This window comes from Nothobranchius furzeri, chromosome 11 (genome assembly GCF_043380555.1).
Source record: "Nothobranchius furzeri strain GRZ-AD chromosome 11, NfurGRZ-RIMD1, whole genome shotgun sequence".
Lineage (NCBI taxonomy): Eukaryota > Metazoa > Chordata > Actinopteri > Cyprinodontiformes > Nothobranchiidae > Nothobranchius > Nothobranchius furzeri.
In genome coordinates, this window is record NC_091751.1 from 72136234 (window position 1) to 72153897 (window position 17664).

The following is a 17664-nucleotide window of genomic DNA, read 5'->3' on the forward strand; positions in this document are numbered from 1 at the left end:
ATGTGTAAGTCTCCCGCGTCAAGTCTATGTATCATACGGTTTGTAATAAGGCAAACCGTTTGTAAATCCGTTAATATTTCATCAAGTTATTAGTATTTATATTTGCACCCGCCCTCAGCTAGAGAATGGTTAGCCGTCCGAAGTAAGATGGCCGCCGTGTAAGGACGCTGTCGACTCCCATTTAGGGCATCTAGTAATATATATGATATCTATGGTCCTCCTGCCACCAGAACAGCTGTTTAGGGGAGTATTGTAATGAAAATGAGAGCTTAGCGCTATAATAACTATGCTGTCCTGTTTTGCTAAATATTTGTTTAAATTATTTTTTTTAACTTAAGCTTGCCACAGTTATGGTTTGTGAACTTACTCAGTAATTGAAACTAGGATAAAACCAAATGCAACATAAATACTGAAAGAACATCTTTCCAAAAATGGTGGTCTTCAGTCGTCTTTTTCAACTACCTGATGATTTCTGGCTCCTCTTCATTCAGTGCAGAAGGAAAAAGATTCCTACGGCTGCGCGCCTCGTGGCCTTCTCAGGTACACAGGGTCGCCTGCCCAGTTCAGCATGGCCTTTTATGTTAGATCACTTACAATGAGGTTATGGACATCAACCAACATGAAACAAGAATATCTAACAAAATTCAGATATTTAAGAACAAATAAAAGTCATGAACTCAAATCTGCAGAGTTAGTAATTACGTTTTTCATTTTTGAGTAAGATAAACTTCATAGAAGTCAGTTAGTGCAACTTTTTCAGGGAACCCACTTTGTTTATCAAGATATGTTGTTCGGTTTTACAGTGTGTGTGTGTGTGTGTGTGTGTGTACGTGTGTGTGTGTATGTGTGTGTGTGTGTAGATGGTTATCTGTCTTGTCTCCATGTTGGACTGGTGACCTGTCCAGGGCATGCCACACATTTCACTCATGATCGTCTTGCAAACGAACAAGCAGGTTTAAAAGGAATAAATGCAATAAAACATCGAGTCGCTGAGTGATACCTGCAACATAACGGGTAAACAAAGGGAACTCTGCAGGTATAGCTGCATTAGCATGTTTTACGAGGGCTCTGTAGCCTTGTTAGAGGTGTGGTACTGTTATCACCCCACTCTATGTCTTTCCAGCTCTCTGAGAACCCGAAGCCTTAAATCACAGTACTAATCCCAGGGAACAGTATTTTTAACTTGTGCTGGGTCAGAGAGAGCAGCAATAGGATTAGAGAATCAGAGAAGGCACTTAATCCTAACTCACGCAGCTGATCTTCTGCACCCTGGCTGAAAGGCTCCTCAGCACTCTCTTTTTTACGTCTCACAGAAACAAAGGTTTAGGAGAAACATGGGCTTTTTTGGTAATATTTTGTCTTCTGTCTGATTCTTACTGAGCTCAGGGCCACACTTTGAACCAAATCTTTCTGCTTGTTGGTCTGCTGAAGGGCTGGCACAATGGCTGCTATGAAGCCCAAGCTGAAAGTGCTGAAAAAGCGGCGCTCCAGTCTTTTTGCGAGCATAAAACGGGACACGAGCTTGTCACACAGCATTGAAGAAGAAGATAGTGAATTTCCTTTTTCCCAGGACAGCTCGGTGAAACCATGGACTTCAATGGACAACCTTGATGCTCCTGTTGAGGAGAAGAATGAAAGCAAAGAGGCACCGAATCCAAGAAGATCGAACATAGTAAATCTGAATGTGGGTGGAAAGGTCTTTCACATCCCAAAGCATCTGGTTCTGCGATACCCAAAGACCCGGATCGGAGTTCTTGCGCTCTGTGATGATCCAGTTAAGCGAATGAAACTCTGTGATGATTACGATGTTAAGAGCAACGAGTTCTTCTTCGACAGGGACCCCATGTTTTTCCATTACATATTTCACTTCTACTGCAGCAACGTTCTCTGGGTAATGGACAGCCTGTGCCCTGCCAACTTTGAAGAAGAGATGTCGTTCTGGGGACTCAAACTGAGGCACACTCCAAGGTAAGATGGATGTCACTGATGTTAGTCAAGATCTGGTGAGGAACAGAGTCCGTCAACCTTCCTCTGTTTTAGGTGCTGTCGCATTTTGTTTGAGGAGAAGCTGGATGACATCAGAGACCAGCTGAAGGTTAACCAGGAGCTGCTGGATGAGATTAAACCTCATCAGGATGATGAAGGCTACACAACGATGTTCATGGGGGACTTGCGAAAAGCTCTTTGGGACTTGATGGAGAATCCTTACTCCTCTCTAGCAGCCAAAACCTTTGCTGTATTTTCTAGTCTTTTTGTTCTCATCTCTATTGTTGCCATGACGATGAATACAGTGAGAGAGCTTAGGGAATATAAAGTTGCAGGTAAAACCTACATGGAGTGGGTGGAGATTTCCTCCATCCTTTTTTTCACACTGGAATACTTTTTGCGGTTATTCACCACGTCTGACATCAAACATTTTGTCAGAAGTGCTCTTAACTTTGTTGATGTGGTGGCTGTCATGCCCTACTTTGTCCAGATCATCTTTGAGACGTTTGTTATAGACTCAGAAGACGTCAGCGCACAGGAAGACTTGAAGACCATGTCACGGGTCAGCAAAGTCAGCAAGGTGCTCAAAGTGGTCAAGCTGATGCGTATCTTCCGTATCCTGAAACTTGCTCGTCACTCCACGGGAATGAGGGCGTTTGGTTTCACCATCCGCCAGTGCTCTGAGCAGGTATGGAAAGAGCTGTGATGAACACGTTTACTTGTGGTGTTAGTATCTGTAGTTTTACACTTAGTCTGTAAGGAAAAACGTAATCTTCACAGTTCACATCACAAAGATAAAGCCTTTTTCAGTACGAAGGCGGTCGGGTTTTCATACAGCTTCTAGGCCAGTGTTTCCCAACCCTGGTCCTCCAAGGTTTCCATGTCTCTGCTTCAGCACACCTGACTTACATCAGCTCTTCAGGAGAACATCAAGTGCTGCAGATGCCTGTTAATCACTCATTCATTTAAGTCAGGTGTTTAAAAGGGTAACATGGAAAACATGCAGGACAGCGGGCCTTGAGGACCGGTATTGGGAGACCCTGTGGACAGACTGCCATTCACACTGACTGTGGTTCATCTGCTGAACGTCTCCAGATTTCGGCTCTCACAAGAGAACCAAATGATTAGATATCTGGCACATACGTTTAAAACATACATGTAAAAATAACATGAACTCTCATACAACTGATGTCTCCATCATTAATAGTAGAATTAAATCCAGAAAAAATAATGCAACACGTTAATGTTTGAAATAAACTGGATGTATGTCACTGAAACACAGCTCACTTCTCATCTGGCCCATGTCATTCAAGTTTATTTATAAACCCGGACCAGTCGTCTCCAGGACCTTCACACAGTAAACATTCCAGTACAGGTCAGGTCATTCAGCCAATCAGTAACAAGTTTCCTATATAAGGAACCCAGCAGGTCGCATCGAGTCACTGACTAGTGATGGAGAAGACAGAGCACACACACACACACACACACACACACACACACACACACACACACACACACACACACACACACACACACACACACACACACACACACACACACACACACACACACACACACACACACACACCAAGAAGTGTGTCTATGGTTATATTGTGATTTATTAGTAAATATTCTATTTGGTGAGAGATAAACTTTATTGTATTTATCCTAGTGACTCAACACTCAACAAAAATATAAACACAACACCTTTGTTTCTGCTCCGATTTTTCATGAGATGGACTTAAATATCTAAAATTCATTCCAGATACACAATATCACAATTTCTCTCAAACGTTGTTCACAAATCAGTCTAAATGTGTGATAGTGAGCACTTCTGCTTTGCTGAGATAATCCATCCCACCTCACAGGTGTGCCACATCAAGATGCTGATCTGACATCATGAGTAGTGCACAGGTGTACCTTATACTGCCCAAAATAAAAGGCCACCCTGGAATGTGCAGTTTTGTCTCACAGCAAAATGCCACAGATGCCACAAGCATTGAGGGAGCGTGCAATTGGCATGCTGACAGCAGGAATGTCAACCAGATCTGTTGCTCGTGCATTGAATGTTCATTTCTCCACCATAAGCCATCTCCAAAGGCGTTTCAGAGAATATGGCAGTACATCCAACCGGCCTCACAACCGCAGACGACGTGTAACCACACCAGCCCAGGACCTCCACATCCAGCAGGTTCACCTCCAAGATAGTCTGAGACCAGCCACTCAGACAGCTGCTGAAACAATTGGTTTGCATAACCAAACAATTTCTGCACAAACTGTCAGAAACCGTCTCAGGGAAGCTCAACTGCATGCTCGTCGTCCTCATCGGGGTCTTGACCTGACTCCAGCTCGTCGCCGTAACAGACTTGAGTGGGTAAATGCTCACATTCGATGGCGTCTGGCATGTTGGAGAGGTGTTCTCTTCACGGATGAATCTTGGTTTACATTATTCAGGGCAGATGGCAGACAGTGTGTGTGGCGTCGTGTGGGTGAGCGCTTTGCTGATGTCAGTGTTGTGGATCAAGTGGCCCCATGGTGGTGGTGGGGTTATGGTATGGGCAGGCATCTGTTACGGACGAAGAACACAGGTGGATTTTATTGATGGCATTTTGAATGCACATAGATACCGTGATGAGATCCTGAGGCAAATTGCGCCGTACATCCATGAAAATCACCTCATGTTTCAGCAAGATAATGCACGGCCCCATGTTGCAAGGATCTGTACACAATTCTTGGAAGCTGTAAATGTCCCAGTTCTTGCATGGCCAGCATACTCACCGGACATGTCACCCGTTGAGCATGTTTGGGATGTGCTTGACCGGCGTATACGACGGCGTGTACCAGTTCCCACTAATATCCAACAACTTCGCACAGCCACTGAAGAGGAGTGGACCGACATTCCACAGGCCATAACTGACAATCTGATAAACTCTATGCGAAGAAGATGTGTTGCACTGCGTGAGGCAAATGGTGGTCACACCAGATACTGACCGGTTCTGAGTACCCAGACCCCCAATAAAGCAAAAAAACTGCACATTCCAGGGTGGCCTTTTATTGTGGGCAGTATAAGGTACACCTGTGCACTACTCATGATTTCAGATCAGCATCTTGATGTGGCACACCTGTGAGGTGGGATGGATTATCTCATCCGGTCTTGGGGATTTTCCGCCCTTTAATCTTCCAGTTGCTTCTTTGACTTCCTCGTGTGTTGTTGTATTTACTAGTTTACTGTTCTGACTATCTATGACCTTAGTTACGTGTAGTGAGTCCAAGAACTTGTTAGTCTGTCGTTCGTCCACGGCTTGAGTCTGAGAGTATAAATGTTTGTAAAAACCTTGGAAGCACGATTGAATTCCTTCTGGGTTTGTTTCTATTTGTTTTGTTGCTGGGTTTCGTATTTCATGAATACTTCTGTCCATCTGTTGTTTTTTCAATTAGTAGGAAAGTAGCCTTAGAGATTTCCCACCCGATTCATAACAACGCTGTTTAGTAAAAAATGAGCTTTTTCAGTATTGTTCATTTCCTCTTTATTTAGTCACTTCTAAAATTTAGCTTTTACTTTTCTTTTTAAAAGTTGTAGCGTGTTCATTTTGTAATGTTTTTAATTCTTTCTCCAATTCGTTCACTTTATTATGTGTGGCTTTTCCTCATGTGAGGTAGTAGCTATGATCTTTCCTCTAAGTACAGCTTTTAAAGCATCCAGAGTTAGGGTTAGGGTTAGCAGAGTATTAGCGGTGTTACCTCTTTATCGTCGTTAAGGTCCAGAGAGGATCTCATTTCAGACTTTAGTTTCTCCTTAATTATATTATTATTAAGAGTGTTTGAGATCATTTTCCAGGAAGTTTGTTTTCTCTTATCCTCGAGGTTTACTGTCAGAATCACAGGAGAGCATTTTAGAAATGTATGTAGGTCTTTTCTTGTAGGTGAAGAAATGGTCCATCTGGGAGTATGAAGGATCACTCTTTTAACTGAAGCTGGGATGGAGTACAGCAGATCAGGACGTTTATCCAGCAGAGCAGGAATGGTGGTCGATGGAAAACATCTCGTCATGACATTGAAAAAGCGGACATTCCTGATTATTGAATCACCCACCAGTAAAGTGGTCGGTGAATACGGGGTGTAGAGGACTCCTGATTTGTGTTCCCGTGGAGTAGTGGAGGATTCTGGCGATGGATTAGCCCTTTGATGCATGAATTATGAAATCTTCAACCATGATTTTTTAACAATTTTTCTCATTCATCTTTAGGTGAGAATGAAACAAATTTCAACAAATATTTTTTGTAACATTTTGTTAATTTACTAATAATTTATTACCTGCCCAACTCAGTGGACAGCGTGCGTTCTGAACATGAAATTTGTTAGCTTGACTTACTGAAGTCCAAATGGAGGGGCTCACATGCAATAAAGTCTTCAACAGCTGTGCTTAACAGCAAAATTAAATAAAACACAATTTTGAGTACCTGCCCACTGTAGTGACCGTTATGCATCAAAGGGTTAACCACATCAGATCAAAAGAGCTTGTTCTGGCTCCGAGCATGTGGGCTAACATGCGCCCGCACATAGACTGGTGATTTGGTTGGCTGACAAAGGCACTTTGACAACAGAGGTGCCTACTGGGGCCAGTGGGGGAGCTGGCTCCCTGGAGGGCTAAGCCAAACCAGCTGTTCCTCCCCATCCCCGCATGTTTCTCTCCTCCTGCTCCCTCACATCATCACACAAACATACACATAGGACCCTGGGGGGTGGACAAGTCAGGGAGTGCGGGTATGGACCCTATTTCCACATTCCTGTGGCAACCTGCCCCCCAATTTTATTTGCACCTTAAACACTTCCACTGACGACATTCCACACAAACACACACTTAGGGCCTTGGGAGTGAGCACATTCAACAGCATTTGGCAGGGGGATTTCTCAGCCTCCTCCCGAGTGCCGGTGCCCACTTCCAATTTTAAACTGCACTTAGACACTGATGGCTGAGGGTGTAAGTGGGGTGGTGTGGTGGCATCAGCTGGCATATGCCAGACAATGCCCGCACTGCCCACTCACCATAGCCATGGAATACACCTCATCAACACATATTAACACTATACTGGAGCAGGCGGAGGGAGACTAGGGGTCTTAGCACACCTCTGTTGTTGCTTGGCTTCCTGGGGCTGGAGGCTAGGAGGGAGATCTGGCCGTCTGGCTGGGGTCTGGGGTGGTGGGTTGCTGTGCTCAGCGTTGGGCGGGGGAGCCTGCTCATCAGCACCCCAGCAGAAAGGGTCAAACCCTGGTAACCGGTGATGGTTGTACCCAATGTGCAGCAGTACCGGGACCAGAGTGAATAGGGTGTGTATGGGGAGCATGAGTGGATGTCTGGCGTGCATTTTTGTAAGTCTTTGGTTGTATGTGCATGTGTGAGCATGAGGGAGGGAGTGTGTGACTGTGTTTGTGTATGACTGTATATGTCAGGTGGGGCCTTTGACTCCTCCCTTCTCCTGAAACTTCTCTTGATGATATAGATCTTCGTCCCCCCTCCTCCTGCCACACCTGGTGTGGGGTGCGGTGCCTTGGTCTGTCTGAGTGTTCGTGGCTCCCGGGTCAGAGGGTTTAAGATCTTTGGCGCCTGCCTGACCAATCCCGGTGGCTGCCTGGTGGGGTCTGGGTCCCTGGGCTCTGCTGGGTCTCTGGCGGGGGTGGTCGCCCCTGGGTCCCGGGTCGCTGGGTCCCGGGCTCGGCCGGCTAGGGGGTGGGAGGCTGCGGGTGGGCCTGTGGGCTTGCCGCTGAGATCTCCTGGGACTCTGCCGGCTGCTGGTTGTGGCCCCCCGGGGCGATCCTCTGCGCCTCTCGAGGGGGGCGGGGGCTTTTCTGGTTGCAGTCTCCTTGGGGTTCCTGTGTTCTGAGGCAGCTCCTGGATCTCTGGGACTTGGAGCTCGCCCCGTCTCCTGCGCATCTTTGGGGGGCGGATCTGTGGTCCCTCACACTCTCTGTTGGATGCTCCTATAGAGAAACCTTACATAAACAAGCACGTGTACACACACAGGTGCTCACATGGTGCTCTCATAAATATGGACTTGGGCACGTTCAACACAGGTCTTAAGACTGTGGTGGGCACTTGATGCACTGTGATTTATTATCGTGTGATTGTTCAGTTAAACAATGTTGGTTTCATATTTCTTCATCAAGTTGACGCAGTAATAGCTTGATCTTGTTGTATTGTTGTTGTGTCCCTTTTTTATATTTTTATTTTTTCCTTCTCTCTTTCTGCAGGTCTAGAAGCAGACTCTTGTTCATTATTGTTTATTTTTGTGCCCCCCCCCCCTTCCCCCCTCCCGCCCCCTTCTGTCTTTTCCTTTTTCTTTCACCTCTGACTGCGTGTCTGGTCGGAATTAAAAAGCATTCAAAAACAAGTTTTAAGTATCAGGCGTGACATTTGAAGCAGACGCTTTGATGCTCCACCTGAGAGTAAATCTGTAAGGCTTGTCACCAGCATTCAGACATCAATTCTGCTTGCTTCACAGCCAGACAGGACAGGGGGAAAAAAGAAAAAAGAGAGGCACTCTCTTTACTCCAGTCTGTGCCACACCAGTCTCTGAGACTTCACTACTGCTCTGCACCAGTTTGACAACATTGTGTGCTGTTTGTACAGTTATTTCAAATGCTTTACTCACATAATGGGCTAGTTGCTTCCTTCCACCTGTTGTCTTTACTTCTTCCCAGTTGACAATAGCGTCAATAACATTGTAGCCAATGATGGGGTCAGGCCACAGCCGGGTCACTGGATACTAATACTGGGACTTGCAGCTCTTTTGCCGGGGACACGCCGCTGTCTAGTCTGAAGCTAACCTCGATCCAGCCGATGTAGGGAATGGGTGTGTCATTTGCAGCAAACACTGAAGAGTCTCATTATCTAACAGTTGTGAAACAGGCCTGTGGCGGAGGTGATTTTGCCGCCAGTTCTCATTTACCATACTGGACTCTGCCCCTGAGTCCCACATCACTTTGGCAGGTCACAGTGCATCGGTGGCCCACCAGGTTAACTAATCTTGAGTTCTGCAAATGATAATGATAAATGATCCGCACTTGTATAGCGCCTTTCAGAGTCAGAGGACTCCAAAGTGCATTCACACACTGATGATGATGAGCTACAATGTAGCCACAGCTGCCGAGTACAGGCGCCACCGGTCCCTCCGACCACCATCAGCAGGCAAAGTGGGTTAAGTGCCCAAGGACACAACAGCAGAATTCTCTGTCTGGAGCCGGGATCGAACCTGCAACCTTCTGATTGCTAGAACAACCCACTCAACCTCCTGAGCTACTGCTGCCCCATAAAGACAGCGAACTTCAGTAATGGCAGCTGCTGTTTCATTAGAGGCCGATGGCAGGCTTGACTGCTCATTGCGGGACACTTGACTCTGGACTGCTGCTGGTCCCATCTCAGAAGTCCCTCCCCATTTCCCGCAGATGGTCTTGACGCTCAGCACCCCCGAGAGTAGTGGCCCTCTCGCCCACATTGGAAACAGTCCATACAGTTTTGTCCTTTCCCCTGTTCTCTGCACTCTTACAGCCTTGTTGTTGTGGTTTTGGTGCCCTGGCGTGGGGACTGGTTTCCATAGCAGCCATGAACATTTGTTTCATTTCATTACGTAGTTCTTCTATAATCTGCTGTGTGTCTAAATTAGTCTCTTTACTTCTAACTGCTTTCACAGCCACTGCAGCGGGGGTTTCTGGACTTGGAGTGGCTCTGAACAGGTGTGGGAGCGGTCTGGCATTCTGTTTGAAGCTCTTGCACCTTGGGAATCTTGACTGCTGTGAACCTTTTGCGTTTCTCGAATGTTTCATTTTCTAGCTTTGAAGCTTCACTAACTTTCTCAATTAGTTCTTTATCGGTTTTGGTCGTATCACTTAGGAGGGCAACGATTAGTACTTAATACAGTCACTGAGTGGCCCGGTTTGAATGGAGCAAAGAAACTTGCGCTGGATGGTGGCTCTGCTGTACAGGTCATCCGTCTTCTCATTAGCTGCTTTCCATAACACTTTCTCTTTGAGTTCAGTGGCACGAAATACAAAATTTAGGGCGTTTCTTTGGGTCCTCGGGATATATTGAGGAGCTGATGGTAATTCTCAGTGGGGTTGTCTACTCTGTAGTGTCCTTTTAAGCAGTTTGCTGTGTCAGCCCCCCCTTTATCCCCAACTTGTCTCTAAGTGGCAGTCCTGCGCTAACTGCCCTGACTATTGCCTCGACTATTTCAATCTCAGAGTCCCTTCCCTTCCATTCTCTATCTGGCAGATTAGACTGAGGTAAAACAGATGATCCTTCTGCCCAGGTTGTCCATTTTACCCACAGATCTTAAACTACCGCCTCAATGTTACCTCCTGCAGAGTTAGTGTCGACTCTGGTCGAGTTGTGGGTGGGAATCCCGTTGTGTATACTGGGGAGGTAAGGTGAAAAGTGTCCTCCGAATCTGTCTTTGGAGCAGACTCTTTGGATTGGGACTCTTTTCCTGATTGAATTTCTCCTTTACCCAGTCTCTGAATATATGTGGCCATGTCTTTATAAAATTCCTCTTCCTCATGCTTCTTTATTGCGTCAAACATATCTTCTGCCAACATGATGAGTGTCTTCTTGGTCTTACTGTAGGGCTCTCCGCTGTCCAGGCCAGAACATTTCAGTTGCCTGCAAGCATCCACGAGAGGCTCTCTCTCCAGCTGCATCACTTCCATTTTCTTTTATTGAAAGGTCCGTCTCTTGGGAGGGAAGGTGTTGTTGAGGGAGTTGATTCACTAGTGCCACCTCCTGGCTGACTCGTCAAAATATGTTACACCACAGGAAATGATGGGCCACATTTTTTCTCTCTGCACAAACACAGGAATACGAATCAGTCAGAGCGTACTTGGTTTGTGTCCTGCACCCCGTCTCACCCGTACCGACAAGTCTTCTTCTGCTGGCTTGTCAGCTATGGATGGGCAGGACACCGCGCTCCCTCTGCTGGTGAACATTATATTACATTATTTAATAACAGAATCGACATCAGTGGTTTCTCAATATGGGGATCTACTCTACCACAATCCAGTTTTAAATAACTGGGGCTGCTATTTTTAGTCCTTAAATGACATCATACTGCCACATGAAGCACTTTGTGACCCTGTGTCTGTGATAAGTGCTATATAATAAAATGTACTTGATTACTAACTTAAAGTTAATGATTTGGGGGCTTTTAAGAGGAGGTCCTTTCAGTAAAACCATTCTCTGGAACACCCCCCCCACGCGTTTATTCTTTTCCTCCGTGTCTCCAGACGAGCGCCGTATAGTAATGCGACGGGTGGGCCTGCATCCGGGTGCAAAGATCTCAGATGATCTTCCGTCCGGACTGGGGTGGAGGGGCACTTCAAACGGGTTGTGACTCCATGAGTGAGATGTGTCGATGAAACTTTTCAAATGCTCCTTTTCAGATGAAGTGTATTCTGATGAGTAATTTAAACTTTACAAAGGAAATGTTTATTTATGTTTATTTTGTATTGTGTGGGGATCAAACCGCTGTAATTGTGTAATTATTTCCACGACATTTCTAACCCTTTTTACCTCTGGAAACCAGGGTGCTACAACCTCACAAGGCACTTTACAATACATCATTCATTAATCATTCATCCATTCATCCATTCACACTGGTGGTGATGAGCTACAGTGTAGCCACAGCTGTCCTGGGGAGCAGTGACAGAAATGAGGCTTCTGTTTGCTTAAATAGGTCCTTGACTCATATGTTAATGCATCTGCAGCGGTCTCTAGTTGGAACCAATGGCTTGTAACTCATGTTTATGTTTATTTATTTATCAGACGCTTTTATCCAAAGCAGCTTACAGTTTATAACCTATAGGGCATGCCTTTCTCCACGCAGAAAGGCCGCAGCCGAGTTTCGAACCTGCGACCTTCGTGCTGCGAGGCAACAGTGCTAACCACTGCACCGCCATGCAGCCCTAAATCATACTCTGGGGAAACAAAGCTCAGGTGCACCTGCTTGAGGACAATGAAAATTGCCAGATCAGAGGATAGATTCAGATGAACGAAATTGGAGTCTGATTTCCTGATATGTGGACGTCTCTCCTCTGATTGGCTAACAGCAACACAACTCTACCACTGACTGTCTGCTCTGCAACGTTGATGTTTTACCTCCACATATAACACAAGCCTGGAGGAGTTCTGCTGTGTGGTGGAGTTGCTAATGCTAATGGTTAGCTTCTACTAGCAGAGACGTTCTCTGCTGTTTCCTGGACTAAACCAGCAACAGCCTTCCCCGTCGTGAGTCCAGATGGGTGAGTCCATGAATGTTAGTGACAGTGTGACGTAGATCTGTCAGGATTTTCTAATCCTAGAGTTTCACCGTCTGTTTTCTGTCAGACGCTAATACAGGAGGTAGGTGTAGGAGACTATTTTCATGTTCAGCCTGCATGTTAAGCTCAGAGTGACTGTTAATAATTAGAATCAAATGGTTTCTCAGTGAAGGACTTCTGTAAAGACCCGCCTCTGCGTGGAAATAAAATACATTTTTGACTAAAATACAGAATTACATTTCAGAAACCCAGCTCCAGGTGTTCTACCTGTTAATACATATGAAAACAAGCCCCTCCCACTTTTCATTGCAAAGGTAGGCCAGAATGTGCCAATGCCAGAAGTACCCGATCGCTCTGGATGTGGGATTAAAGTCACACCTGCGTGCACGGTGTTGAAAAGCACCAATTGATTAAATTAATCATACTTAAATAAAGTGGGTGGGGCTTAAAACTTGTACTGCGGCCAGCCACAGTGGGCACACATAAAGGCTGGTTTATGCTTGACGCGTCCGCGAGGTCCGCGCTGCAAAGTTGCGTCATTTTAACAACCACGCCCCTCCACCGCGTCTCCGCACGGCCCAAACTTTCCGCACCGCGCACCTAGGAAATTTTCTAACCACGCGGACAGTCGGACGAGGAAAAACATGGCGGACCGGCAAGAACTAGTATGGCAGAGGTTGGTAAATACAGACATTTGTATGATTCAGCTCTCAGAGATCACCGTGATCAACATGTTGTTAATAATTCTTGGAGAGAAATAGCTCGCACTGTCGGAAAAGACGAGAACGCTGTTAAAAATGCTGGAATGCCATGTTGTAAACAGTAATTTCTACTTCTACTATGGTGTAGTGTTGGATGCATGCCGTAGAGCTCCATGCTGCCCCCTTCAGTTTGGGAGAATATTGGCTCACCGCAGAGACGAGCCGCACGAACCATAAACGCTGCGAGTTGTGAAGCGCGTTCCATCCGCGAGCCGCATCACCAAGCGGAAAGTGAATGCGTCAAGCATAAACCAAGCTTAAGTGTTCCTTGTTCTGTTTGGATGTGCACTTACTCTGAAAGTTTGGTGGGTGTGACCATGACTCACAGGATTACAGCCGCCTGCCACCGCCCAGCAGAGGCAGACTGGCCAGCTGTGTGTTCTGGTGGGTGTGCTTCGAGCTGCCACCCGTCAAACAGCAATTTAGTACTATATTCTGGCGGGGTAGAGAAACAATATGAATATTCTGGTGACTAACACCACTAAGCCTGGAGTTTTATGACTTTGGTTCTACAGCAGCCGTGTGCTTTGCATGCGTTTGTAAGTTTCTGATAGCATATCTTATCATATGGTCAGCTGTGGCATGGCAGGGTGTTTATAGAAAAGCTAGCATGTAGAACTCTGTTCTTACAGAACCTAGAAAAACAGTGTGTGTGATGGTGTTTTCGTGTAGGTGTGCTGTCTGTTCCTGTTCATCGCCATGGGCATCTTCACCTTCTCTGCCCTGATGCATTCTGTGGAGGTTGACCAGCCCGGGACGCCGTTCAGCAGCATACCAGATGCCTGGTGGTGGGCTGCGGTGAGTAGCAACAACAACCTGCAGTCTGCTGACGTTCTCCTGAGAACAGAAACCATGTTAGCGTCAAAACCAAGCTCAGACACCTCATGTTATAACTGTTATTATAGGATGTGAGAAAACATTCAAGTGACCCAAATGACTGGACTTATATTCATTAACAGCTGACATCATGATTTGGTGATGATTTACAGCAATTAGAGCGGTTGACCAGATTTTACAGCTGCCTCAAAAGTTCTTCTGGATCAACAACGGACCTTGGTGAGCTGTTCCTCTTCACAAGCATGGAGGAACCCTCAGTGTGAGCGTGTGTGTCTGCAGGTTAAAGCAGTGCAGTACTCTTTGGGTATTAAGAATTATGAAAAATGTGTGTTCCCTGCAGGGGCGCAGATAGGATTTTCAAACTGGGGGGACAAAGCTCCAATGTACCCTCCACCAAACACACACACACACACACACACACACACACACACACACACACACGCACACACACACACACACACACACACACACACACGCACACGCACACGCACACGCGCACACACACACGCGCACACACACGCACGCACGCACACACACACACACACACACACACACGCGCACACACACACACGCACACACACACGCGCACACACACACGCACGCACACACACACACACACACACACACACACACACATGCGCACGCGCACACGCACACACACACACACACACACACACACACACACACGCACACACACACACGAGTGTTGGTGAGCGGCTGCGTCTGACTGCTGACGCTCCGTGTGTGTTTTTATTTCTGCAGTGAGACAAACTCACCTCCCACCGTCCAGAGTTTGTTAACAAACACGCTGGTTGTGCTGCAAGTCTTTTTCTTTTATCTCCAAAACATGTTTGTGTCTAAATGAAGGTGATGTTGTTGTTCATAGAGTTAAAATTCATGTTGAAGTTAAGATCATTTCATCCAGTAGGACCTGTGGTCAGCTGGCTCATGTTAAACATGTCATGTCTTCAAAGAATCGGAATCAGGAATCGAAACGAGGAATTGGAATCGTTCAAAATCAAACAACGCCCAACCCTAACTACAACGGCCCCCACAGTCACCAGATCCATAAATGATGATAAAGCATTTAAAGAGCTAACTCACAACCTGGTGTCTCCAGCGTAGACCTCTTACATCGAGGTCTAGTTCAAGGCTGCTGGACTGGGTTCATCTTTAGCTCATGGTGTCTCTTTTGGACTCTGAATCCCTGAATGTACCCAAGTGATGCAACAGAACGTTCTAGAAAGGTTTGTTCTAAATGTCCAAATAAAGCCCAGGTTGGCTGATGGAGATAGGGTTAGACTTTTGCAGCAGACATTCGGAGATGTGAGCTGAATTTGTTCTTGTCTTTCTCCAGGTGAGCATCTCCACAGTCGGCTACGGAGACGTGATCCCCATCTCCTATCTCGGCCGCTGCGTGGCGTTTGGATGCATCTCTTTTGGCATCATCCTCAATGGAATGCCCATCTCTATTCTGTTCAACAAGTTCTCTGATTACTATGCCAAACTGAAAGAGCAGGAATTCACTTACTCAAACACAGAGCGCACCTTCCAGCTCCAGAAGCGTCTGCGGCGTAAGTTTGACCGCTGTTTCGAACCCCCGCCAGACACAGATGATGTGATTTATTATCGACCCAGTGGAAGACATTCAGACTTTGACTTAGACACTGAAGAATGAGAATGCTGCCCAGCGGTTGCCCTGCTAGCCACAAACCAGAGAGTTAGGGTGTCACCTTCGCAGCTGGTGGTAGCAGGTCAGTCCTCTGTCATCTGCTTCCAAGGACAGCTCCTACCTGCAGCTGATGCTGACTAGTCCTGAGTTATAGTTGGTGTGAAGGACACCTGGTTACAGACGTGCTTTATTTGAAACACAACTTCACATTATTCCTCAGTTCTGTATATTTTCATACTTTGTCAAAAGAGTTCTGGATTTGTGTGGACGTGGGTTTCACGGGGAGTGTTGTGTTAATAACACACTGTGTTGTGTCCCCTAACACCGACGGCGAAGAGAGGTGCCAATAGTGATCAGAAGTGATTACAGGGATCTACAGTCATGTCCAGTTTCATTTAGGGAACAGAGACGCGTCATCAGGTCCACTAGGGACCTACACGTGTTTTCTTCTTGATATAGAAGTTCTCATAAGTGACCTGCTGGTTGAATCACTCAGCAGCCGTCCTTCTGACGGAGACTGCTAACCTGATCCAGGGCGTGTTTGGAGATGAACAACTCCTTTTCTCTACCCTAATCCAGATATTCCTGCACCATGGAACAAACAGCCCTCGACCTGCCCCTTCCAAACACTCCTAGCGTGACAGATGTGTTCAGGCGTTTGTGTTACTAATCAAATCAACTTTATTTATATAGCACTTTTCATACAAAAAATGCAACTCAAAGTGCTTTACAGATTAAAATGGCCCCATAGATCCCACATTCCCATCCCAGCCCCCCTCCCCAAGTATAAAACTATTAAAAATTACAGTTCCCCTCCCGCACCCAACTTCCAAAGTGGACATACAATCACCCGCACACACACACACACACACACACGCACACACACACACACACACGCACACACACACACACACACACACTCGTGAACACCAGAGGAAACAATAGGCTGAGTTCAGATGGGTCAGGTAATGAACGACACATCATCAGCGGAGCCATCTGCCTTGGCAGCAACAGATCCACGGCAGCAGCCAAGACACCGGCCCATGACGCCCAGTGGCATAGGGCAGAAACCCCCACCAGTGCCCGGGCACTACCCGAGGAGCGCCCCGGCCGCCGCCGCCCCTGACCACCGGCCCCAGGGCAGAGGGCTCCGCAGAGGAAACACTGGAGGATTTAAGATATATAACATATAAAATAATAAAAGCTAATAATGATAAAAAGTAACTGATAAAAAGTGATTATAAAGATAGTAAAAGAAAACATAATCATATAAAAACACTAAGATGTATATAAAATGATAAAAATAATAAAAGAGATAAATATGTATTTATAGATAAATAGTAATCAGTTAAAAGCTAAGCTAAAAAGGTGGGTCTTGAGCCTATTCTTAAAAGCCTGGATGTTCCCTTCGGACCTGAGGTCCTCCGGCAGCCCGTTCCAAAGGCGAGGGCCGTAATACTTGAAGGACGCCTCGCCGTGGGTGTGAGTCTTAACTTTAGGGATAACTAGGAGACGGCTGCCAGAGGAGCGCAGAGACCGCGAGGGTTTATACAGTAAAAGCAGTTCTGAAAGATAAGAAGGCCCAAGACCATTAAGACACTTAAAAACCATTAAAAGAACCTTAAAATCGATCCTGAAACATACGGGGAGCCAGTGCAGTGATTTTAAAACCGGAGTAATGTGCTCCCGCTTCCTGGTCTTCATCAGGACACGTGCTGCTGAGTTTTGTAAAAGTTGTAAACCTGAGATGCTCTTTTTGGGAAGACCAGAAAGCAGGGCATTGCAGTAATCAATTCTACTGGTTACAAAAGCATGCACTAGCGTCTCCGTATTGGCCCGAGAGAGAATGGGGCGGACTCTGGCGATATTCTTAAGATGGTAAAAACCTAATAAATGAATCAAGACTAAAAGTGGTTTTGTTGCTTTTATATAGCAGATTCAGCATGAAAAGGGTTTTTATTCAGCCAGCTCTAGAAATAGTAGAAATGTGCTGGTGAAGGTTCTCGCTCATCCAGGTCATGGTCACCCTCAAGGGTTCACATTTATTTTTATTTTATTTATCTAACCTGTATTTATCCAGATGAGTGGATGGAGAACTGA

The 17664-nt window shown here is 46.1% G+C and overlaps 1 protein-coding gene across 1 annotated transcript; it reads left to right on the top strand.

The window, feature by feature from the left end:
* The first annotated feature begins 624 nt into the window (after window positions 1-624).
* Window positions 625-16655, top strand: si:rp71-39b20.4 (potassium voltage-gated channel subfamily V member 2). The gene is made up of 4 exons (XM_015974279.3): window positions 625-1968; window positions 2041-2674; window positions 13728-13853; window positions 15250-16655. Exons 1-4 carry the CDS (start codon window positions 1442-1444, stop codon window positions 15568-15570), a joined length of 1608 nt encoding a protein of 535 aa, XP_015829765.1. The 5' UTR covers window positions 625-1441; the 3' UTR covers window positions 15571-16655.
* The last annotated feature ends 1009 nt before the right edge of the window (window positions 16656-17664 follow it).

Excerpts from the sequence above, each read along its gene's own strand:
- si:rp71-39b20.4 (XM_015974279.3), top strand. The coding sequence starts at position 1,442 with ATGGCTGCTATGAAGCCCAAGCTGAAAGTGCTGAAAAAGCGGCGCTCC. Across the intron at positions 2,675-13,727 it reads TCCGCCAGTGCTCTGAGCAG|GTGTGCTGTCTGTTCCTGTT; the intron begins GTATGGAAAGAG and ends GTTTTCGTGTAG. Across the intron at positions 13,854-15,249 it reads ATGCCTGGTGGTGGGCTGCG|GTGAGCATCTCCACAGTCGG; the intron begins GTGAGTAGCAAC and ends GTCTTTCTCCAG.